Source organism: Rosa rugosa, chromosome 7, assembly GCF_958449725.1.
Source record: "Rosa rugosa chromosome 7, drRosRugo1.1, whole genome shotgun sequence".
Lineage (NCBI taxonomy): Eukaryota > Viridiplantae > Streptophyta > Magnoliopsida > Rosales > Rosaceae > Rosa > Rosa rugosa.
The window spans coordinates 26,214,485-26,239,263 of record NC_084826.1 but is presented as its reverse complement, the minus strand read 5'-3'; the positions used below and the strand labels follow the sequence as shown (position 1 = coordinate 26,239,263).

Sequence of the window (24,779 nt, the reverse complement as noted above, 5' to 3'; positions counted from 1 at the left end):
AGATTTCCTCTATTGTAGGTATACCATAAATAAGAGATATGTACCTAAGTAAGAGATATACATTTACGGATTAATGTTTTTTTATTACTATAATCGAGATATGTACCTAAATAAGATATATAAGTTTACGAATTAGATTTCTTCTATTGTAGGTATAAATAATCGAGATATATACAAAGTAAGAGATATACGGATTTACTTTCTTCTATTGTATGTATACCATAAGTAAGAGATACGTACCATAAGTAAGAGATATATGTTTACAGTAATGTTCTTCAATTACTATAATTGAGATATGTACCTAAGTAAGAGATATAAATTTACGGATTAGTTTTGTAACGTCCTGAACCTGAACTTACCGGTTTACTAGTCATTTGGACGGTAAACGACCTTTATTTTCACTTTTAGTGGCCCTAAAAGTCGACTTTTTGATCGGCTCAAAATTTGAGGAAACTTTCATCATGAAAATCGTAGAGGACGTTAAACCGAGGGCGTGCATATGTGGTACATAAAAATCGGAGTTCGTATACGAAAGTTATGAGTGAAATACGAAAGTTACCGTTCATGGTAAATTGGGTATAAATATTGGAATTTTTACTGTGGTAGGTTTCCAAATCCGGAAACCCACCCTTTCTCTCTCCTCTCCCTCGAGCTCTCTCTCTTTCCCTTTCAGTCTTCTCCTTCTTCCCTTCGATTCACCGCCGTCCGGCCACCAACCGGTGTGCAACCGGCCATCCCAGGAGCGCCTCTTCCTCCTCTATACCCTAGTGCCCGTGGGTTACGGCGATTTGGCCGGAAAAACCCAAATCGAAGCAAAAACCCTAACTGTAGCAATTGGAGGTTTTCCGGCGATTCTTCCAATTCCGGCCGTCTCCGACGACCTAACCGGGTCTAGTAGAAGCACCTTGAGCCATTGACTAACTTCCCTCAAGTTATTACCTCCAATTCACAGCGTGGAAGATGAATCGAAGAAATTCCCGATTCTAGGGTTTGGAATTTCTGGGTTTTTCTTCACCGGCCGATTTTGACTGTTTCAAGGTAAAATTGGAACTTGTTGTAGTTGGGAAAAATCTTGGGTTTGTTGAGTAGGTGGTGTTTGCCAAAATTTGGTGGCCATCGGATGTGGTGGCCTCCGACATTTGGGGCCCACGCGCTGCCACTGTGGGTGGCGCGTAGGGCAGGTTTTTAATTCCTGTTTTAGCCCATTTAAATCCTATAATTGTTATAGAACTTGTAGATGTGAATTTGGTTGAAAATTGGAGAAGTTTTGTGTTGATTATTAATTTCCGGAATTTAGAATTCAATTATCGACTTACGAGAATCCGATCGTCTGATATCTCTCGGTTCTGCCTTGGAACCTTTAAATTAACGAATTGGCATTAGTGGTAAAATGTGGGTTGAATCCGAGAAGAAATGGAGAGATGATTTATGAGGATTTGATTTTGGGAATCGTATTTAATTGTTGAATAGTTATTCACGGAATATAATTGTGTACAGGGCGACGTACCGAGCTATTGCTCGATGAAGGAACTCGTATGCGTGATCGCCTAAATAGTATTGTGAGTGGACTTTTATTTTCAAAGAATGATGCATGCAATTATTTTTTTTCCCGAAATAATAATTTATTTACCATTTTATTTATCGAGCATAATATTTTGCTTTGGATTATAATTTTGGCATTGTTTTTCCATATGAATTTTGGATACAAATTTATTATGCTCGGATTTGGAGTTATGATTTATTTTCGGGAATATGATTTAATTTTCGGAGATTAATTATGATTTATTTCAATTATGTTTCGGAAATGGATTTTGAGCCTTCGATAGTTTATCTCCGATATATGATTTTAATTGAAATCATGATTTATGTGATTCTCGACGAATTATTTTCCGAGGTGATTTCCGGAATTTAGTAATATATTTTATTCGTCGATTTTGATATTTCTGCCATATTATCGGACTTGTGGTTTTTGGAAGGATTGTTATGTTTATTATTTCTCGCCTATTTCTTTATGTTTTCGAGAATGTTTTGGCGTGCGGGGCCACGTCATTGGAATATATTTGTTTTCTAGTGAAAAATTGGGGAAGCCTTATGGATTTATGGATTTACTGGATTTGAATGTTTTCTTCACCATACCGGGGTCGTTCTGTTAGTTCTCCTCACATACTCTGTGTGTGTGAGTGGCAGTCGAGGTTATTAGTTATTCTCCTCACACAATCTATGTGTGAGTGGCAGTCGAGGTTGTTAGTTCTCCTCCTCACATACTCTGTGTCTGTGAGTGGCAGTCGAGGTTATTAGTTCTCATCCTCACACAATCTATGTGTGAGTGGCAGTCGAGGGTAGAGCCTAAGGGACTCTTTTACCCGTATGGTGATATTTCTTCCCCATATCCTATTGTTACTTGACTAGCGGGGCTAGTCTGATTTCTCTTAACCAGCGGGGCTGGTGTGTTTTCATGAGATTTTGAGTTTAAATAAATATGTTTTATAAATGTTGCATGCATCGAGGTTTTATAAATTTAAATAAGTGGAAAAGTATTCAAGTTTGCTTCATTTAAATTATCATGATTATTTATTTTTGTCCACTCACACTAACGTGTTTTCAATACTTTTCCCCTGGGCCCTTCTGTTTCAAATGTCCAGTTTGCAGGCTAGGTTAGTTGAGGTCGAGCATACATGGAGTTGAGGCATAGTCAACAACACAACTTCTGCGTATCCATATTATCCATGTTTTGCTTATTTACCTTTCATTCTAGAATTGCTCTGATAACCTGTGGGATGAATGTTATTAAGTTAAGATTTGTACTTGTAAATAAATGGGAGATGTTGAGATTTGGAGAGCATGGTGGCTCCAGGAGAATAAGGATGGATGGTTTAGAAGTGTAAAATTTCTTTCTACAGGTTTTGGGTAGTCCATTTTTAGGGGAAGTTCAGCCAAATTTTTGGTAGAATTTCTTCTAAGGTGGGCCTCGCAAGGCCACTTCGAATTTCAGGGTGAAATCCGGGGCGGGTCCTGTCAAGTTTTCTTCTATATTGTAGGTATAAATAATCGAGATGCATATGGTGAGAAAAACTACCTATATATGAGGTATACTGAAATGCTGAATTTTTGAGCTCTTAATACATCTACCACAAAAATTACGTAATACTTACCTTAGAATAAAGTTACAATAGTGGTTTGTCAACCAACACTACACACACACACACACACGTTCCTTTCTAGGTTAAAGGTAAGTTAAGAAGGAAATGTAAAAAAACAAAAAAATGAAGAAGAAGAAGAAGAAGTTACCATCCATGGAATGATTTACACCAAAAAGATCACAATCGTATTGGACTGGCAAAAAAATACCTTGATCATAGAAAGCTTAATGTTAAAGAAGAAGAAACACGTTCATAAAAAACTTGACATTACATACAAGAGCCATAACCATAGAAGCTTTGGTGTTGAAGAAAAACATTATCAAAAAAGTACTCTAGAAAGATTCTTAACTTATAGAAAACATCTTTTAAATTAGAATAATTTTAGGGATGATTTACATTGAATATCAATTTCATAATTTTATACCGTGTGAGCCCCAGAAAAATTTGTCGAGTTAAGTTGAGATTGTTGGAAAATTAATTTACGATCTCGGTAATGATTAAAGTGCTTGAGGATATTTTTGGAAATTTTCACAATGTGTAATCCTTAATTTAAGGATTGGATAATAAAGTACACGACACGTCGAGTTCGTAGGAATTTTCGGGGAATTTTTCAAACACCCGAGCTATATGTTATGATTTTCGGAAGTTTTGGACTAAAGAAATTATTAAGGGAAAATAGAAAATAACGTGGAGCGATCTAGGCCATCCAATCCTCCACCGCTTAATCTCAGCCCTCAGATTTACTTTAGATTTTGGCTATAAATAGCCTTAGATCAGATCAGCGATGGAGAAGTATCGAGAAGAACCCAGCGTTCTCAACCCGTTTCTGCGGCTCGACGACCCGACGGCACCACCCGGATAAAACTCCTCCGTCCGCCATATCTCAGCGGCGGACCACAGGCGTTCGCTTCGTCTCCTTGGCGCCGACGTTCTTCTGGCATCAGATTGTTCAATCGGCGACTGAATGCAACGGTACGACCTTTCAAAGCTTGAAATTTTTCCGGCGGCTTCAGCGATTTCCGGCGAATCCGGCCACCGTTTGGGCTGCATGTGGTATGAAAATCGATCCTCTCGTCATCCTCTACATGTCTGTATGATTATTTTTCGAATTCGATTAGGTTTTAATGTTTTCCGTTTCTGGATTGGTTTCGGCTTCGCCGTGTTCTTCAACGACGGCGACTTCTCCGGCCTTGCTGGGCTTCGTTTCTTGCTGGGCTGCACACATAGGCCAACAATTGAGAAGCTTGTTGAGCTTCTGGCGTGAGAATCAGTTCATCATCATCCTGGTCTCGGCAAGGAATTCTGGGAAGCAGAATGAGTTGCAGTCGATTCTCGAAGGTAGGTTTTGACTCTTGAATCAAGTTTTGTTCTGGTGTTAGTGATCGGAAGTTATGGAATTGAGTTTGACATGGTTTGATTGTAACGGACAGCTATCTGGTTACCGATTCTGTTAAGAGTTTATGTTTGGATCGTGATGAATCTGTTAATGGTGTTGAAATTGTGGATTTTGATATACTTTGAATGATTGCAATGATTTTGGTTGTGGAGATTGAAAAGGGTCAAGTTATGGGAGTGGGTGCCCTGAGTATTTTGGGGGACACCTCATTAGAAAATGGAATTATATTAGGTGACCTTAATAAATTCGGGTGCACCTAATATATTTGGTCGATATCATAATTTCAAGTAAGATGTTCGATAATTGGGATAATTATCAAACTTGTCGAGATTGGTCGAACTTGGTCAAACATTGGTCAATGTCGGTCAAACAAGGGTCAACTTTGGTCAACTCCTGGTCAAACCAGGAAAAGTGGTTAGACGAATTATTAATTGTTGAGATTTCAATCATTAGTTCAATGAGATATTAATTGTCGAAATGTCGGAATCTAGAACTCCAGTTACCCAAGGAACGGAAGGTTCGTGACTCTCGGAGTACGTGAGAGCAAGCATCGGAATTCAGGACTCTCCTCGGCTAGTGGTTTTCTTATATTTTGTTATTAAAATGATGCTTGTAATGTGATGTGGCTTGGTTAAGTTAAAATGCGAAGCATAATAACCAAACCGTATGAGGAATGTGATGGCTTGAGAGCGAATGGGGCACTAACTTCCCTGGGTTCGATCCCCTAAACCTCCGGAGGGTTAGCTACACCGGTCGGACAATGAGCGATCACAAAGACGACCTGATTCCGTGTGTGTAGCTAGGTAGCGGACGCTCTCGCTACGCTTACCTGGTTTACAAATTAGTTGAGGTAAAGTCGTGTAGTGGGTCTATGAGACCGACCATCGGGTAAGATTCAGCGGGCATGTCTAGTTGAGTACGTACCTTGGATCGATTTTTGAGTCAGAAAGCATTTTCATAAAGTTTGTCGTTCCTTTAAATATTTGGTTTAAGTACGTTTTCATCCTGGGCAGCCCAAAAATTTATTTATTGGTTTTAATTCTAGTTGAGGTAGAGTTCTAGTTGAGCAGCGAGGATGAAAGCTCACTCCCTACAACAGTGTGAATGCAGGTACTGTGCACTGGTGATGGGACAATAGCGGACGGAGCTGGGTGTGCAGAACAAGTTCGGTAAACCGTCATCTGAATTTTATTCTGATATCTATTTCTCGAACTTTGTATCCCGAAACTTGTTTGAAACTATTCCTGTGTCGAACTTAGTTAAATTCTTAGTTCTTGAATTTTGTACCTCCTGAGTGAGCATTCATTTCAAGTCTAGATGAACAAATTGAATTTGGTGATTCAAGGATTTTCACCTCAAAAATATTTGTAGCTTCTGCTGTGTTTATACAAAAAAATTTCCAAACAAAATGCCTAGCGGTTCTCTAGAATGTAAATCGAGCATTCGGTTTATATTGTAGAGACTCGCGGCACTGTGACGTGCTTAAGCTTGTGAGGTGCAGCTTGGGGTGTTACATATCGGATCAATAAGAATAATTTAAGAAAGATATACATCAAATATGATATTAAATTACTAATCAGATTGCTAATTTGAATCCTATTAATTCTTGCCTTTTATGTTCAAAGACATTCAATAAGGGCATATTATTCATGCAAAATAGAAAAATTAATGAGGTTTGAGTCAGCAAGATGAAAAAGAAAATAAATCTGAGATGACAGGTGAGTCATTGGACCGCAATTAATAAGAAAAATTGATGCAGACTACAATCAATATGGGGTCTAGATTTTGGACTTTAATTCAATTAACTCTTTATAAGGATTTTTACAAGAGCATCTCTAACAAGTCCCCTAAACAAAGAAACTAACTTTTTAAAAAGCCTCTCTCATAGAAAATCCTAAGCCTTGGGGGCATCTAAAGGCCGACTCTTCTGATTCGGTGAGATTAACCTCGTCCGGTGGCGGCAGCCGTCTGGCCTCTCTGACGTGTGTGGTCGGCTGCCGGACGAGGACTATTTGCTCGGGGACTGTTCTTCTTGGGAGGTTTGGCTCCAAATCTTGGCAAGGTGGTTTGGTGGTGGATTCCTGTGTGTGATCTCTGATACGTTGCGGTCGGGCTGCCCAGCTTTTTGCTTTCATGAATCCATGGCGGCATGGGTTTGGTCGTGTGATTCTGATGACAACGAAGGTCGTGGCGGTAGGAATCAAGGCGGCACGAGTCGTGGTGCGCGACATGGAGGCGTGGCAGCGGTAGAGCTGCGGCTTCGTTCAATTGCAGGGTAGAAGAGATGATGACTGGGCCTGGGTCAAGCCAGTTTTGTTGGGCTTGGAGTTGACCTTCCTTGAGGTTGCCCTCTTGGGCCTCTTTTAAGTTTTTTTCTTTCTAAACTTTGCCTAATTGCTGTGTTTTATTTACATAGTTCTTAGGCTCGTTTTTAAATAAGTGAGCATTGGTTGTCTAATGGGTGGTGCTAGCGTACCACGTCCTAAACTTGTCCAAGGAGTGGCAAGGGAAGGTATGTATCCGTGCCATTCTGGCTTGAGATTGAATGAAATTATTGATTGATTAAAAAAAAGTCCCCTAAATATTATTTTTACAAAAAATAAAATTAATATAAGAATTTTTCTTAAATATCAACTCTCACAGTTTTCTTTAATGATCTATTTATCTTATTTTCTATTTTAGAGAATCTCTAACTTTCACGTTTTTATCACCTATTCCTCGAAAAGAAAGATTATAGGTACAACAATAGCCAACATAACAAATATTCAGTTGTTTGATCGATCTATTAAATTGGTGAATGCTTATGGTTCTGGTGTGTCAGAAAGCTATCATGTGAATTTCTATATCAACAAATGGAGCTATATGTAGAGGTTGACAAAAAATATCTTCCTATGCTAGCAAATATCTACAACGTTGTACACATTCTAAAAAAAACCAAGAAAAATGTTGCACACATAATTAAAACCACACGAAACCTTTGATCATTTTTCTTCTCTTGTCCGGATGTTGAAGTATTCAAAACAAAACAAGAAAAACGTTGTACAAGAAAAACGTTGTACACATAATTAAAACCACACGAAACCTTTGATAATTTTTCTTCGCTTGTCCGGATGTTGAAGTATTCAAAACAAAACATTACACGTTGTACACATATTTTATGTATGAACTATGAAAGCAACTACACATCTCCGTACCTGAATCTATGTCCCGGGGGTTCAATCATTGATAGTTAATTTCATGGTCTCCACTCAACTCACTCTTGAAGGGAGATTATTTTTCAAGAAAAAAAAAAAAAACAAATTACATATAAGTTATTGACAAAAGATGACTTAACAAATACATTCATTAAAGATTGAATTAAACATATAAGGACTAAATCTTACAAATAAGGACAATGTGCTCTCCACTTGCCACATGTTATGAGCTAATTTACTTTTTTACCCTTAACTACTTCTTTTGACTTCTAATCTCTTTACAAGGATTATCTCTTTACAAGGATTAAATCTTACAAATAAGGACAATATGCTCTCCATTTGCCACATGTCATGATTTAATTTATTTTTTTTTATTTTTAACTACTTCTTTTGACTTTTAATCCCTTTATGTAACTTTTTTTTTTTAGAATAATCAATTTATGTTACTTTTTTTTTCTGAGAATAATTCATTTATGTTACTTTTTATTTTTTTTTTCTTCTGAGAACAATCCATTTATGTTTTTTTTTTTGTAAGAACAATCCGTTTATGTTACTTTTTTTTTTTTTTTCTGAGAACAATCCGTTTATGTTACTCTTTTTTTTTCTTGAGAATAATCTCTTTACGTTACTTCACAAAACTTCACTCTCCTACTACTCTTATCTCATCGCCTAATCCTGCTACTGCACTCATACTCGTCCAATTCTGCTACTGCACTTGTACTCGTGTTCTACTACTGCACTTGTGATCGCCTAATCCTGCTACTGCACTCATACTCGTCCAGTTCTGCTACTGTACTCGTCATCGCCTAATCATGCTACTGCACTTGTCCAATCCTGCTACTGTACTCATACTCGTCCAATTCTGCTACTGCACTCGTCTAATCGTGCTACTGCACTCGCTGCATTCATACTCGTCCAGTTCTTGAGAATAATCTCTTTACGTTACTTCACAAAACTTCACTCTCCTACTACTCTTATCTCATCGCCTAATCCTGCTACTGCACTCGTCCAATCCTGCTACTGCACTCGCTGCACTCATACTCGTCCAGTTCTGCTACTGCACTCGTCTAATCCTGCTACAGCACTCGCTGCACTCATACTTGTCCAGTTCTGCTACTACACTCGTCATCGCCTAATCCTGCTACTGCACTCGTCCAATCCTACTACTGTACTCATACTCGTCCAGTTCTGCTACTGCACTCATCATCACCTAATCCTGCTACTGCACTCGTCCAATCCTGCTACTGTACTCATACTCATCCAGTTCTGCTACTGCACTCGTCATCACCTAATCCTGCTACTGCACTCGTCCAATCCTGCTACTGTACTCATACTCGTCCAGTTCTGCTACTGCACTCGTCATCACCTAATCCTGCTACTGCACTCGTCCAATCCTGCTACTGTACTCATACTCGTCCAGTTCTGATACTGCACTTTTTCCTACGTGCCAGAGCTTTTTTTCTCACTGGTTTTGTTCGATTATTTCTTGTATTATCACCCTTTTGCACCTCCACACAATAGCCAATTTGAACCATAAACAATGAAAATCATATCATTAACATAAACAATAAACTATAAAGTAGCGGATCAATTCAATTTGAACATTAGCAGATCATATCATTGACAATAGCCGATCATATCAAAGTAAACCACAGAACCTTAGTGATACTAAATTCATGAATCTGCTCCTCATGTATATCAAAGTAAACTACAGAACCTTTGTTACGCCCGGAATCAAATTTTTCATGTTTAGTTGTTATTAAACGAGGTGTTTGGCTCCAATTTTGTTGCAGCTGGTCAACAGTCTCTTTTCTTCGCGGGCGTGCCAGCACCGTTCGGGTGCGGTCGTCGGGGGTGTCCCTTGACCTGACTTCTTTCAAGCAATTGTGGACGAGGAGAGCACCAACCTCGTCGTGGGATTCTTTGTGCCTCGTGGTGAGGACTTTTGCTAATCTTCTTGCGTCACCAAATCGATACTCGATGTTGTAGATCGAGCAGAGCGAGAACCACCGGGAAGTAGAGAGAACTTGCTAAAGCGTGACTTTAGCTTGGCTTGGTTGCTAGGGCGTTACCCTTGCTTGGCTGGTTCTGTAACCGTTGTGGTCGCGGCACTACCGTCGGCTCCCGAGGAGACTAGGACCGAAGCACGTTGACAGAGGGTTTGGTGGCACTGAAAGTCGGCTTCTGAGAAGACTAGGACTAGGAGTATGATCACCGGTAAGAGAAAGAGAAGGAGAGGAGTTGCTCTTAGAGAGGTTTGCTCTAGAGAGAACTTAGATCATCTTAGAGATGTTGTTGTTGAATGTGAATGTGTGTTTTAGAATGAGAGGAGAAAGTGTTTATATAGGGAAGAAAAAGAAGAGTGAAATGATGAGTGGAAGAAAAATAATGAAAGTAGATCTAAGTTCACTTGTAAAATATGGAAAAGATAGAGAAAAGATGAAATGAAAGCAAAGCATGAAGGTGCAGCAACATGGAAGTGGTGATGATCTATTAAAGAGATTGTAGAAGAAAAATATATCCAAGGAAAAAGAGAAAAGCATCTAGCTTTCTTCATGTGGGTAGGAAACATGAACATGTGAATATTGAGCTGGTTTTAGGTCAGTTTCTGCCCCTTTATTCCTTCAATTATTTCTCCAACAAAACTTCATTATATGCCTTCGACTTCTTCATATGAAATGTTCCACTATTAGTGTAGATCATTCTGACAAATTTTCAGATTTGTATTCCATGTGGTTGGGCCAAAAATGCTGCTGGACCTCTTACAGGTCCAGTTTTCCAGTTTTGCTTATGTAGAAAATTGGGCTGATTGTTTGAAGGCCTTCCACTCAAAAAAAGCTCTGGCACTCTTCATAAGAAATGATCCTTGGGCTGTCTAGAATGGATCTGCAGAGTTTCAGCTCATTTCAAGTTCATTTGGTCAGTCTGCCGCCCCTCCTTCCTTGTTTAGCTCAGTTTCTCCTAGCCGAAGTAGGAAAATGTGCTAAAGTTGACTTTTCATGTTTCCATGCTTTCATAGTAGGCTTTATTTAGCCTCTAAATATATATTTCGAACTTGTCGACAATATATAGCTTGAGCCACTGACATTGGCTCAATTTCTCCAAGACACGCCTTGTCAGGCCAAAATGCTTATTTTGGGTCCAAACATTGCCCCCCAGACCTCGAAGTCAAAGGTCTTCGTCTTGACTGAAGAGGTCTTGAATCAGCACTCCTCTTATAATGTCGTTGCTCCAAAGCCACTTGTATTGGCTTGACTAAAATTACTTGAACAGTAGCCTCTCTCCCTCTTAATTATACATAGTGACTTAGTGAGCATACATATATTAATCGTCAGTCTTCCTTCGCGAACCATCCTTTGCGAGGCCATGTAATTAAAACCACTTCGCTGCCAACAATTCGCAACCCAGCTTTCGCCACAATTATTGGCAAAAATATTGATTTGACCTCCTCCACTGCTAATACCATACTAGGCATATTAAATGCCTCTTGTATATGTGCCCAGACCAATACCAATGGCCTCTTAAGTATATTAGCAAGTTCCAGCCACTATTAGGCAAGAACACAATTTTTTGCATCCTCCGCGACGCACAAATTTGAAACTCTTTTTGTATTTTTGTATTTTTTTTTTTTTTAATAAGACATTGTGAATCAAGGTTTAGACATGCGGCCCAAGTATAGTCGTCTAGACACAAATTTTCTTTCAAATCCTTTGGGCAACCTTACTGAAATGGCCAGATGGGGGAGGGCGAACAAGAGAGGCAGAATCCATTTTGGCATGAGCTACTCCCACATAGTGGTTTAGGCCCATTTGCACGCACTTCTGGATTCAAGAACCTGTCATGAACGTTGTCCCCTTTCTAGACACCATTTCACATAGGCTATACTTACTAAGATGAGAAAGGTCATAAGTGTGAAGACAGTTCAACAAGTGTTAATAAAAGCCGCCCTTAACCTTAAGGGACCTGAACTAGGCACCAATAAGGAGTTTAGACCAATATTAACAAAAGAGACTTCACCTATTCCGTTATGATTCACAACCCCTTTACCAAATTCAACTTTTTTTTCTTTTCTTTTTTTTTAATGAAAAGAAAACGAAAAAGTAACAGAAAAATAAAAGCAAAGAAAGAAAGAAGCTAGCAACAACATGTTTGGCTAACCTCTAGAAGACCACGGGGGAGGCCATCTATGCTTCATTCCAAGCTCTGATGTATCAAAATTTGTAGGGTAAAAATCCCTCCTGTGAGAGCTTGTAGGAAAAGAACAAAGATACTTCTCGTTGAAGAATTTGGCTCGTGAGAGGGGTAATCTTGCCCCCCAAGTATCCTTGTTGGTTGGTGAAGCATGATCTTCAATTGCAATTGAGGAGATGAAGATGAGTATAGATCGGCTTTGTTACCAACTACCATATCATAGAACATGGTGTCTTCAGGATTAGCCACAGATTGGCCATTATAGACGACCACTTGCTGGTCTGAATTCTCCATATCAAGAGCTTCACTTGCTGGATAATTGTAAACAAGAGTTAACTTGTATTGATGATACTCAAATTTACAGTTGCGAAGGACAACTTGGCCACTAGAATAATTGTTCTGGCCATTCATGCAACGTGGGTTGTAGATGTGCCCTCCACATATATCAAAGCCACCGCTTGGCCTTGAAGAATATATGAAGAACTTCAAGTTGAATTGATTAATAAAGCCACAAATTGGCTTCTGTAGACCACAACTTAATTGATAATTAAGTTGGCTCTGATTTTGATCACCTTCACCAAGACGTCCAGTAGCAGAGTCACAATTAAAATGATCATGAACTTGCTTCTTTTGATCAAATGGATGATCATGGGCCATATCTTGCCCCCCATGCATCTGATCAGTAGCCACATATTTGGCTTGATCAGTGGAGAAATCAGATATTTGTTCAGAGACAATTGTATTGTCAGAAGAACAATCTTGTTGATGACATTTTCCATGCACAACCTCTGTGTAAGGCTGTGACTCACCAGTGAGACCCTTAGGTTGATTGCCACCTATAGGCAAGTTAGTCTCAGAAACGACCTCTTCGCGAGCAGGTTTTTGACTTTCCAATTCGCCTTGCTGCGAATTAGCCAAGCTGGAACCTTCCTCGCGTAAGGTTGTGAACTCAGATGTGATGTTCGCGGCATGTTGAGTGGTCTGTTTGTCGCTGCTCAAGAAAGGCTTATAGAATTGTTCTCTAGCTTCTCGAGCGTTCTGCTCAATTTGTTGGTCCCAATCGCGAAACCTCTGCTTTGTTTTTGCGATCAAACTGGCCATGTCCCTGGCTTGCTTTTCTTTATGCCTCTCGATGTTGGCCATGATGATCGCGAGCTGTTCCTCAATGCTTGCCCCTTCTGGGATGGGAATAGGCATAAACTCATCATTAATGGCAGTATCGCCAGTGGTGGCAACATTGACCATCTATTCACTTTAGGAATTTCTTTTGGTAAAGATTTTCCTCTGGCATCCCAATGATGGTGAACACAAAAAGACTCTGGTGTAGTCCCACTGGGCGTGCCAAAATGTTTGTTTTGAAGCCCGGTGGTTGAATGTGCTTCAAAAAAAAAATTCTAACCTTGTCCCACCGGGTGTGCCAAAATGTTCATTTTGAAGCCTGGTGGTTGAATGTGCTTCAAGAGAAAAAACTTCTGATGTGGTCCCACTGGGCGTGCCAAAATGTTTGTTTTGAAGCCCGGTGGTTGAATGTCTTCAAGAAAAAAAAAATTCTAACCTTGTCCCACTGGGCGTGCCAAAATGTTTGTTTTGAAGCCCGGTGGTTGAATGTCTTCAAGAGAAAAGAAATTCTAACCTTGTCCCACTGGGCGTGCCAAAATGTTTGGCTTGAAGCCCGGTGGTTGAATGTGCTTCAAGAGATAGAGAAAAATAATGATGAGTGAAATGATGAGTGGAAGAAAAATAATGAAAGTAGATCTAAGTTCACTTGTAAAATATGGAAAAGATAGAGAAAAGATGAAATGAAAGCAAAGCATGAAGGTGCAGCAACATGGAAGTGGTGATGATCTATTAAAGAGATTGTAGAAGAAAAATATATCCAAGGAAAAAGAGAAAAGCATCTAGCTTTCTTCATGTGGGTAGGAAACATGAACATGTGAATATTGAGCTGGTTTTAGGTCAGTTTCTGCCCCTTTATTCCTTCAATTATTTCTCCAACAAAACTTCATTATATGCCTTCGACTTCTTCATATGAAATGTTCCACTATGAGTGTAGATCATCCTGACAAATTTTCAGATTTTTATTCCATGTGGTTGGGCCAAAAATGCTGCTGGACCTCTTACAGGTCCAGTTTTCCAGTTTTGCTTCTGTAGAAAATTGGGCTGATTGTTTGAAGGCCTTCCACTCAAAAAAAGCTCTGGCACTCTTCATAAGAAATGATCCTTGGGCTGTCTAGAATGGATCTGCAGAGTTTCAGCTCATTTCAAGTTCATTTGGTCAGTCTGCCGCCCCTCCTTCCTTGTTTAGCTCGGTTTCTCCTAGCCGAAGTAGGAAAATGTGCTAAAGTTGACTTTTCATGTTTCCATGCTTCCATGCTTTCATAGTAGGCTTTATTTAGCCTCTAAATATATATTTCGAACTTGTCGACAATATATAGCTTGAGCCACTGACATTGGCTCAATTTCTCCAAGACACGCCTTGTCAGGCCAAAATGCTTATTTTGGGTCCAAACACGAGGAATGACGATTTTCTATACAATTTATTTAAGTTTCGACATTTTAGGGGGGGCCCTGAAAGTTTACTTTTTGACCGGGTCCAAATTTGAAAATTTTTTCTTCATGAAAATCGTAGAGGACGTTAAACCGAGCGCGTGCATATTTGGTTCGTAAAAATCGGACTTCATATGCAAAAGTTATAAGCGAAATACGAAAGTTACTGTTTATGGTAATTTGGAAAGTTACTGTGGGTAGGTCAGAAACCTACCCAGCCACTTTTCTCTCTCTTCTTCCCCGATCTCTCACTCTTCCTCTCTCTCCCCCGCGTCGGCCCTCTCCCGTTTTTCCTTGATTTCTCCGGCATCCGGCAACCAAACGGCGCGCCACCACCCATAAAAGAACCGTCTCTTTCTCCTCTACACGTTGGTACCCGTGGGTCACGGCGATTTGGCCAGAAAACCATCAATTTTGACCAAAACCGTCACTGTAGCAGTTGTGTTCTCCAGCAAAATTCTCCATTTTCCGGCCACTTCCAGAAGTGAAATTGATCCTATTAGGAGCGCCTCGAGTCACTGATCATCTTCCCTCAAAGCTTCTAGCTGAAATTCTCACTGTGGAAGGAGAATTTGAAGGATTTCCAAATCGGTGAGTTTGGAAATTGATGAAACTCGATTTAGGACAGTGGCAGTGTCGTAAATTATGATGAAACTTGAGTATTTTAGTCATTTGTCATTAAAATTGGGAATTAGGCTTGATTCATTTGGCTTTTGGGCTTGGGCTCATGTCCTTATTTGTATAAATTTTTTTGCAAGTAGGTTTTTTGTGTTTACATATTTGGTCATGTGCTACTATGTAATTTTCTAAAGACCCTGTTTGGGCTTCAAACTCACCTTGTCATTTCCAATGACGTAGCTAACTGAGACCACCTACCTGCATTGCTCTCTCTCTCTCTATCTCTCTCTCTATCTGCGCATGGGCATTGGGTTGTAAGCCAATCCAATCTACAATACTATCAAATATTTTAAGTTACACTTGTAAGGAAACTAGAAAGTTGAAACTAAAATTTTGACCCATCTTATTAAAAACTATGGCTCGGCAACTAGATATGGGTTAGGGAATCGTAGAATACGTGAAATAAAAATATCCATGACAAAAAGTCGCGTGGCAAAGAAGTTAATATCGTTATTAATGACATGTATAAAAGTTATTCAGTACAGATTAATTCAGGTACTAAAGTGATAGTTTATGAACTTGAGGTACTAAGTGTTGAATGACTTAAAAGAGGAAGAAAGAGAGACGGCGGAGATCCCGAAGTCGGCGGCATGATCAAACAAAAATAAAAAAGAGTTCATCAAATTCCATCTGAATTTTAATGCTGCAACTGAAAGAATCAAATTTGTGGACTTCGGCCTTGAAGTGCTATAAATTCAATAACCCTGTCAATTAGACTTGAAATTGATTCCAAAAAGATGAATAAGAGTGTATGCCGACTGTAATGAGATTTTAAAGAGAGAGTAAACTATTTTTTCTTTTGTCTTTTTGTCTTCTTTTTTTTCTGAAAAATTTAGAAGCCTTCCTGACTATAGATATGGCTCAAGTGAAATGAGAAGAGAACACAACCACCAGTTTCCTGATTATAGATATGGCTAAAGTGAAATGAGAAAACACAACCACCAGTGTCTAGCTTCGTTTGGGTGGAGAACAAAAACCCAATTTTTTTTTTCTTTAATTAACAGTGGGTTAAAGAGCAAAGGAATTGTAAGTTCAGATCGCCAGGAGAGAAATAAATGGTTTTGGTGAGGAGAAATATGAACCTTACATAATGGATAAGCGCAAGGGTAGCTAGCTAGTGTTGAGGAGGAGGGTCAAATGACCCCTTTGTTCTTAGATTTTTTTTTTGTTATAGATATCTTGTATATTTTGTTTATCATGTTTGTAAAGTTTTTATTGACCCCTCTAACTCTTTTTATTTTTTTTGCTTGTCATGATTTTATTTTGTTTTTTTAGTAAAACCTCCATGTGCTATAGATTTAAGTTACACTTGTAAGGAAATTAAGATTTTTCTCATTTTTCTTTCTTTCGTTATTGAGTATAAATTTTTCACTTAAGTGTAAGCCTAACTTGAAAGTTGAAATAATATTTTTGATCCATCTTATTACAAATTATGGCTCGTCAACTAGATAAGGGGTCAAGGAATAGTAAAATACCTGAAACAAAAATATCCATGACAAAAAGTCACCTGACAAAAAAGTTAATATCGTTATTAACGACATGTATGAAAGTTATTCAATAAAGATTAATTGAGGTACTAAAGTGATAGTTTATGAACTTGAGGTAATAAGTGTCAAATGACTTAAAGTTTAGGGACTGTTTGTGATATTTTTTTGCCTATATATGTAAACTCCCAACTGTTAAATATTAGATTCACAAGTAGTACTTGATCATGATCAGTACGCTTACTTGAACCAAAATTTGCTTCTTGTTGCCTAATTGCTCCTTGATGAGCACATTTTATATCATGTAATATCCCTTCTTTATATTGAATAAATAAAATCTTAAAGATACAGAAACAATTTATCTATATTCATATAATTAATTGAGTTCTCGTTTTAACATTAATCATTTTTCCTTTAAATAGATGAATAAGTGCAATATATTTTCTTATTGTTCCAATAGCATGTGTAGCCTACATGCATGTTTTAAATTATGGAATGTTTTCCCATTATATTGGCGTACATGCATGTTTTAAATTGATGGACCGTTTTAATTGTGTTGTGTTGACTAGTCACCTTGACCATCAATTATTAAATTCAGTTTATGCTTTGTTTGATTTATGTAGTTACGTATATGCATTGATTTACAAATGGAAGAGGACAAGAAGACTTATTACAGGAGACAAGCTTGCATGAAATTAGGAACCGACTCTTCAATCTTTGAAATGTTGTAGGTAGCTTAGAGCAATTCCACGTACATGGAAATGAGAGGAGTAGAAGATGTAGTTGTCAATAAAGCAATTGAGAAAGAGAAAGGTTCATGCATGTCTAGAAGCATTTATGTATGAAGAAATGTGCCAATGAAAAATTGTACGGAAGGCAAGTCAGCATTATGAGAATTTCTACGGAAGGCAAGTCATTTTCACAAGGACCAAGTTGCAAGGGAGATGAAGGTTGTACTATAAATAGAGCCTGCTCTTGGACTTCTGTGCTGCAATTGATTCATGCACTTGTGAGTAACATCACTCCTTTATAGTAGAAAGTAATCTAAAGCCTCTTTCAATGTCTACCCAATGCTTAGCGAGCAGCGGTAGCCCTACTGGTCAAACTTCACATCTGAATGTTAAAAGACTGACAGCAAATTACAAGCCAAGTATTTGGAGTCACGATTTTCTTCAGTCATTACAAATTGATGATCGTAGTCATGTACGTACGAAGTTTATAATCCAATGAACATTGTAATCATTTTCAATATTACTCAACTAATCAACTAGTATATGTTGATTTTGCAGGAAGAAGTCTACAAAGATAATAGGTGGAAGTCGATCGAGGAGGATCTGAAAAATATGATTGATGCAGAGTCACTAGAGACTACACTTGAATTGATTGATGATATCCAACGATTAGGTTTGGGACATCGATTCGAGACCAGTATAACAGAAGCCCTTGATAAAGTTTTGAAGAATCTTGACCAAATAACAGACGAGGATACTCCAAGTCTGCACCTCACTGCTCTCAGCTTTAGGCTCCTTAGACAACATGGGTTTCAAGTCTCCCAAGGTAAGTAACTAGCACTACTAGCAAAACGAGCTATACACACTGATTTCAATCAATGTGTAATAAAACCTAATAGTTACTGAAATCTGTATGGGAAGCCCAATGGCTACCTTACACTCTCAGATGAAATCAGTGTGTAATAAAACCTAATAGTTACTGAAATCTGTGTGGGAAGCCCAATAGCTACCTTACACTCTCAGATGCTATGTCTGTTCCATTTGGTGAGATGGTCTTTGGTCTTTCCCCACTAATAGAAAAATCAGTGTGAGTCTTTTAATAGTACCCACACTTATCTCACATGAGATGAATTGATAAAATTAAATTTTATCTTCAAAACACCAGTGTGATTGACAATTACAATAATCACACAGATAAATCAAAATCTGTGTAAAGCCTTACAATAAAAAAAAAAAAAAAAAATAGTACTGTAATCATACAAATTTACAGCAAATTACCCAAGCAAACCTAAATCAAACCCATCAAACTGAAACATTAAATACAATGAAAGGTTTTTTGTCATTTTAAAATATAGGGTGGTTCTATTTAGACCTTTCTATTTACTATATGGACCTCATTTGATATTTTTACACATCAAACTTCTAATTTTGCCCATATTTTTTCTTTTTTCAATTCTACCTCCTCTTCCCCGTCTTAATTGTTATCTTTGCGACCTAAACCTTGTGACTCTCTCTCTCTGTCCACCAAAACACTCTTAACATAGTTGTTGTGAAGCAAGATGGATGACTTCGTCTCCAAACTCCTAACTTGATCAAACTCTATCTCTCTCCTCTTTTTGTTTTCTTCCATCAATGTTGATGGTGGATGGGAATTGAAGGAGCTTTCGTCAAGCTCTCACCTTGAATTTTGATTAATAAACCTTAACAAAAATTCATACAGAAAATCAAGACCAATTAAAATAGCAATAGTAGTTGAGAACTGAGAATGATTCACAACTAAAGTTATATTGAATTGTGAATAACGCTTTACCCAGATTCCAAAAGAAAAACAATTCTACTAGTTGCAAAAGACAAAATGAAGCATGAAGAAATTATGGGATTTTTGTTTATTATGCTTTGGTTCTTAATTGTAATCCAATCCTGTTGTTAGCAGACTGAAGGAATAAACTTTGATGTCATAAGCCATAAATCACTCTCCTACGTTCAGGAGCAGCGACAGGGACGATCATGAAGATCTCAGTTGTTTTTTTTTCTTTTCTTTCAGGAGTAGATTTGGATTTTAAAATTTTGAAAAAACTAGGAAAATCCAAATATTAAATTTAGAGGTCTAACTAGAATCATCCTACAAAATATAATTGTTCGCTCCATAATTGGTCTTCATTTTTCCATCTTCCCCTTCGGGACCCATTTGTCTGCTGCATCTCCAGGAGACCAGAAGAGATCAATTCAATGTGGCCTTGAGAGAAGTAGTAAACTTTGTCTCCAGGGTGCGGGACATAGATATTTGTCCCGGCACATGTATGCCATAGCTGGGTGAAAAATCATCTTTATTACCTAAACACCAAAAGCAGAGCCATAAAACTAACCAAATAAAATCAGCAAAAACAAGAAAAGTAAAAACTCATTTCACCCATGGGACTTCTTACTACGAACCTCAAAGATTCTGCTGATTATTAACTTATCGTTCATATAACCCACTACCCAGAAAAATCACAAGGTGCAGCCTAATAAAGGTTTAGACTTCAGGGGTGGTATAATTCCATTACCCATAAATAAAATAATTTTGTAATACAAAATTTTGATCATAAGGATTTTGAGTTCATTTTTTCTAATAATTGATTCGAAACCACCGCAAACCCAATTTATATAAATCTCAAAGTTTTCATATGAGCTCTCTTTCAACTCCGCAAGGAACCACAAAAAAGAAAAATAATTCAAGATCCAAAACATAAATAAGGGATCAAAGAACAGACCTGGAATCGATCTACTTCTTAAATCGAGATCAGATCTGGGTTCAAAGATGAGAGAGAGAGAGAGAGAGAGAGAGAGAGAGGGGGGGGGGGGGGGGGGGGGGGGGAAACGAGTCGATCTGCTATTCTCAACAACTACCTAGGCATAGAGATCGAAGTTGCAAAGTGGAAGAAGAGCTTCCCATTTAACAGATGTAGGAAACGTCGAGAAGTATGATTGTGTGAAGAAAGGTAACGACTATATTAGGGTAAAATTATCCTCCCAAATCTTACATTTTAGAAAAGAAAGGGAAAAAAAAATTATTCAGCCAGATGACTGTGTGATGTATGATTGTCACATATATCTACGTACCATTGTGGGTACTACCACACCTTCTTGATCTGTCTAGTTGAAGGCAGCAGAAGGGTATGTAATGGCCATTCTGGAATGTGATGAATGCAACTAACACCCGATTTGGGTTTGATTCAAAAAAAAAAAAAAAAGTATGATTGTCACATATATCTATAACTATGAAATTATTTAATTTATTTTTTAAATTATGATTTTGTTATTACTCACATATATATGTGTGTAAAATCGTAGTTACAGATATCTGTGAGTTTAAAATTAGTAAATAATTATATTTTTATTATCACTCAAAACTATTTGTGTGTAAAACTTTTATCACTGATGTCTGTGAGTTTAAAATTATTTAATAAATAATATTTTTATTATTACCCACAATTATCCGTGTGTAAAACAATTCTCACATATGTCAGTATGTGCTAAATATGTGGGACACACGGACATCTGTGAGAAATTTTATGTCACACTGATTTCAGTAAGCAATAGTGTGAACATGTGCTTATGTAGGGCCAAGTGATTAATTCCCACTGATGTTTTATCAGTGTGAAAGTCAATGTGTATAAAATCAGTGGGTTGCTCTTTTTGCTAATAGTGTAGGAATTAACTAATGACAAATTAATCCATAAATATTTTTTTTTCTTTTTTCTTTTTTCTTTTTTGTGGTGGTGGGCGAGATGAAGAAACTTGTATATCAACATGTCACTCGTTCAACCTAACTGAGATAATTCATCTAATATTATGCTCCTATATATCTTCACAAGAAACATTAAAGATATTATACTATTTACGTTAACAGATAAAGATTTTTTTTTTAATTACCTCTTGGGTCACATATATATGAGTTACGTTGAGGTAAAAGATAGATACGAAATTTTCATTCAGAACTTAACATGTATGTACCATTGATGAAATTTCATAAGATAGTATGTTTTATCATTTATGCAAAGTGCCTATACAGAATCTCAAAAAAAGAGACCAACATTTGCTGGAAGTCTGGAACCCTCACACATCAATTTTTATTCCATATTAGTTAGATAATTCTTCTTATTGTCTTATCAATCATCTATGTTCTAGTCACATTCAAACATATCGGACTGCAGAATCTAATTCTAACCTTTTTTTTCTCTTCAATTGGGTTAACCTCACGTACATTGTTGTAGCTTTTGATCAATTCACATGTCAATTCATTCTAACATCCATTTGTATGTTACCTATCAGATGTTTTCAAAATTTTCACGGACTGCGACGACAGCTTCAAGGATTGCCTTTGCAAAGATGTCAAAGGAATGTTGAGTCTATACGAAGCTTCATTCCTTGGTATTGAAGGAGAAACCCTCTTGGATGAGGCCCTTGCATTCACCAGCATGCACCTAAAGAACCCCAGCAGATTGCATGTTACTCAAGGCAAAGGTGTATTAGAGCAAGTGAGTCATGCATTGGAGATGCCATTGCACCATAGAATGCAAAGACTAGAGGCTAGATGGTATATTGAGGCATACAGTAAAAAGGCAGATGCAAATAAGGTGCTACTTGAATTTGCCAAGCTAGATTACAATGTGGTGCAACAAACATACCAAAGAGATCTTAAAGACATTTCAAGGTGAAAAATTAAACCTATAGATTATACTAGTACCTATCAATTCTACTTTTATTAGTTACTAATTAACTTGCAAGATCGGCTCTAGCTAACATGCATTTTGAAGGCGGGATGAATTGAGCCGGCGCTCTTGAAAATTTGGGGTAGGCCAAGGTGGTTGCCTCCCTTGGCACCCCTAAAGGCGGCCCTTGTAGATCCTTTATCTGTACGTAGTATTCCAGACTAACTTAGACTCCCTAATGACAATTCCATTAAATATAGGTGGTGGAAGGATACGGGGTTAGCAAAGAAGTTATCTTTCAGCAGAGACAGACTGATGGAGTTGTTCTTTTGGTCAGTTGGTATAGTGTTTGAACCTCAACTCAGCAATCTTAGAAAAGGGATAACTAAAGTCAGTGCTCTAATAACCACAATTGATGATGTCTATGATGTTTATGGTGCTTTGGATGAACTAGAGCTATTCACATCTGTTGTTGAAAGGTAATTAATTGGTTCAATTTTTTCATTAGACTAATTTCCAAAAAGGCAAAGTAAACAAGCAAGTCATAGTCATAAACTCATATATAATGAGCTAAACTATGTGTATGTAACTATATATTAATCCCAATTAGTGGTAATTCAGATGGGATGTGAATGCTGTGGAGATTCTTTCAGACTACCAACTGAAGCTCTGTTTCCTTGCTCTCTATAACACTGTGAATGAATTGACTTATGAAACTTTGAAGGAGCAAGGAGTGAACATCCTTCCTTACGTGAGAAAAGCTGTAAGTACATGTATACATAATTAAGCTTTAGAATCTTGTGATTGTCCAAGTTTTTTTTTTTTTTTTTTTTTTTCAGCAGTGGCCATATGGTGATGAAGATTTGTGCTCTCACATCTTTCTTGCATATTGATTCTCAGTGGGCAGATATGTGCAAAACTTGGTTAACGGAGGCAGAGTGGCGTCACAACAAGTACACACCTACATTTGAAGAATATCTTGCCAATGCATGGATATCAGTGTCTGGGGTGGTCATTCTAGTCCATACCTACTTTCTACTTAATCAAAATATCTTAGATGAAGCACTTAAATGCTTAGAGAATCACCATGATCTCTTGCGTTGGCCGTCTCTTATTTTTCGGCTCTCAAATGATTTGGTTACTTCGAAGGTCTGTCTTCAATTAATTGCTCTTCATTTCCATCTTTGTTGTCTTTTCTCTAGCTTTTAACATATTGGTAATGCGCTACTCTGCAGGCAGAACTAGAGAGAGGTGAAACTGCAACTTCAATATCCTGCATTAGACGTGATGGTGTTGTTTCTGATGAGGAATCTGCTCGCAATTATATTAGTAATTTGATTGAGAATAGTTGGAAGAAGATGAACAAAGATGGACTACTATTTGGTACTAGTAGAGCTTCTTCTCCATTCACAAAGGAATTTGTAGCAGCAGCAACGAACCTTGCTCGAATTGCCCAATGCATTTACCAATATGGAGACGGGATTGGTGCCCCAGACAAAAGAGTAAAGAACCAGATCCTAGCAGTGATTGTACAACCCGTTTAATGGAATGAAGCTCTATTCATGTCTTCTGGGGAAAAAGTAGATACAACCCCAACTGGTTAGCTCAAAATAAAGTCCCACCTTCAAAGTTTATACATTATCCAAATTCCCAAGAACATCAATTTGGTCTTGTTAAATAAATTTGTTGACAATAATAAGATTAAGTTCTTTTCTGAATTTTGTTAAATAAATTTTATCGATATGCATGCTATTGTTAAATTTGAGGATGTAACTGGGTCTGGGTGTACCATGATCAATTTAGCCAAAATATTTCTCGATGAGGAAGCACTAAAGTTCTTCTCAAAACCACTTTCACTTGTTTTTAAAAGGATTAAATTATGTTTAGTCCCTGTACTATGACCATTTTTTCGTTTCAGTCCCTGACATTCTCAATCAATCTGAAAAGTCCCTAACGTCAAAATTTCTGTCTGATTGGTCCCTCCCGCGTCAAATTAGGAGTTGGTCTTAGGTGAAATGTCCAATATACCCCTCTGTTATTTCTTTTTCCTTTTTAATTTCTTTTTCTCCTTTTTTTTTCTTTTTCCTTTTTAATTTCTTTTTTTTCTTTTTTCTTTTTAATTTCTTTTTTGCTTTTTCTTCTTTTTTTCTTGTTCCTTTTTAATTTTTTTTTTCCTTTTTTTACTTTTTTTCCTTTTTAATTTCTTTTTTGCTTGTTCTTCTTTTTTTCTTGTTCCTTTTTAATTTCTTTTTTTCTTTTTTTTTTCTTTTCGTTTTGCCTACTTTCTCCTTCCTCAACCCACCAATCCCATTCCGATCAAACTCCACAACTCATATGTTTCTCTCCCCAAATTGAAACCAAACCCAGCAAAGACCTAGCTTGGCGGTGCAGAGATGGACATCGAGCAAAAGCAAGAGGCTAGGAGCTGATTGATCACTTCTTCACCTTCTTTGAAGCCATCTCCCTCTGTTGGGATCCGCCCTTGCCTCCATCATCGCCAACGCCATCTCCCAAACACAAGCAAATCCCAATCAGCTCGGAAATTCGCTTCTAAACCACTTCCCTCTTGTTTTCACAGCCTATTTCTCTCTCTCCCACTCAAATCTCACTTTCTCTCTCCACATCAAGCCTCAATTTGGAAACTTTTCACTGAAAACTACCATTTTTTCAAACCTTGAGGTTTTTGGGTCTTGCTCAAAATGGTGATTTGGATTTTGGGTCTGG

At 37.7% G+C, this 24,779-nt stretch overlaps 1 protein-coding gene and 1 long non-coding RNA gene across 2 annotated transcripts; both read left to right on the top strand.

Moving 5' to 3' along the window:
- Nucleotides 1–3,716: 3,716 nt before the first annotated feature.
- Nucleotides 3,717–4,696, top strand: LOC133722360 (uncharacterized). The gene is made up of 2 exons (XR_009852644.1): nucleotides 3,717–4,193; nucleotides 4,368–4,696. It is a non-coding gene; the product is annotated as an uncharacterized LOC133722360 (long non-coding RNA).
- Nucleotides 4,697–17,616: 12,920 nt separating this feature from the next.
- Nucleotides 17,617–23,887, top strand: LOC133721859 (tricyclene synthase EBOS, chloroplastic-like). Its single transcript, XM_062148602.1, has 7 exons — nucleotides 17,617–17,833; nucleotides 17,920–18,187; nucleotides 21,676–22,057; nucleotides 22,316–22,534; nucleotides 22,677–22,818; nucleotides 22,956–23,204; nucleotides 23,291–23,887. The coding sequence occupies exons 1-7, from the start codon at nucleotides 17,690–17,692 to the stop codon at nucleotides 23,597–23,599; spliced, it is 1,713 nt and encodes a 570-aa protein (XP_062004586.1). The 5' UTR covers nucleotides 17,617–17,689; the 3' UTR covers nucleotides 23,600–23,887.
- The last annotated feature ends 892 nt before the right edge of the window (nucleotides 23,888–24,779 follow it).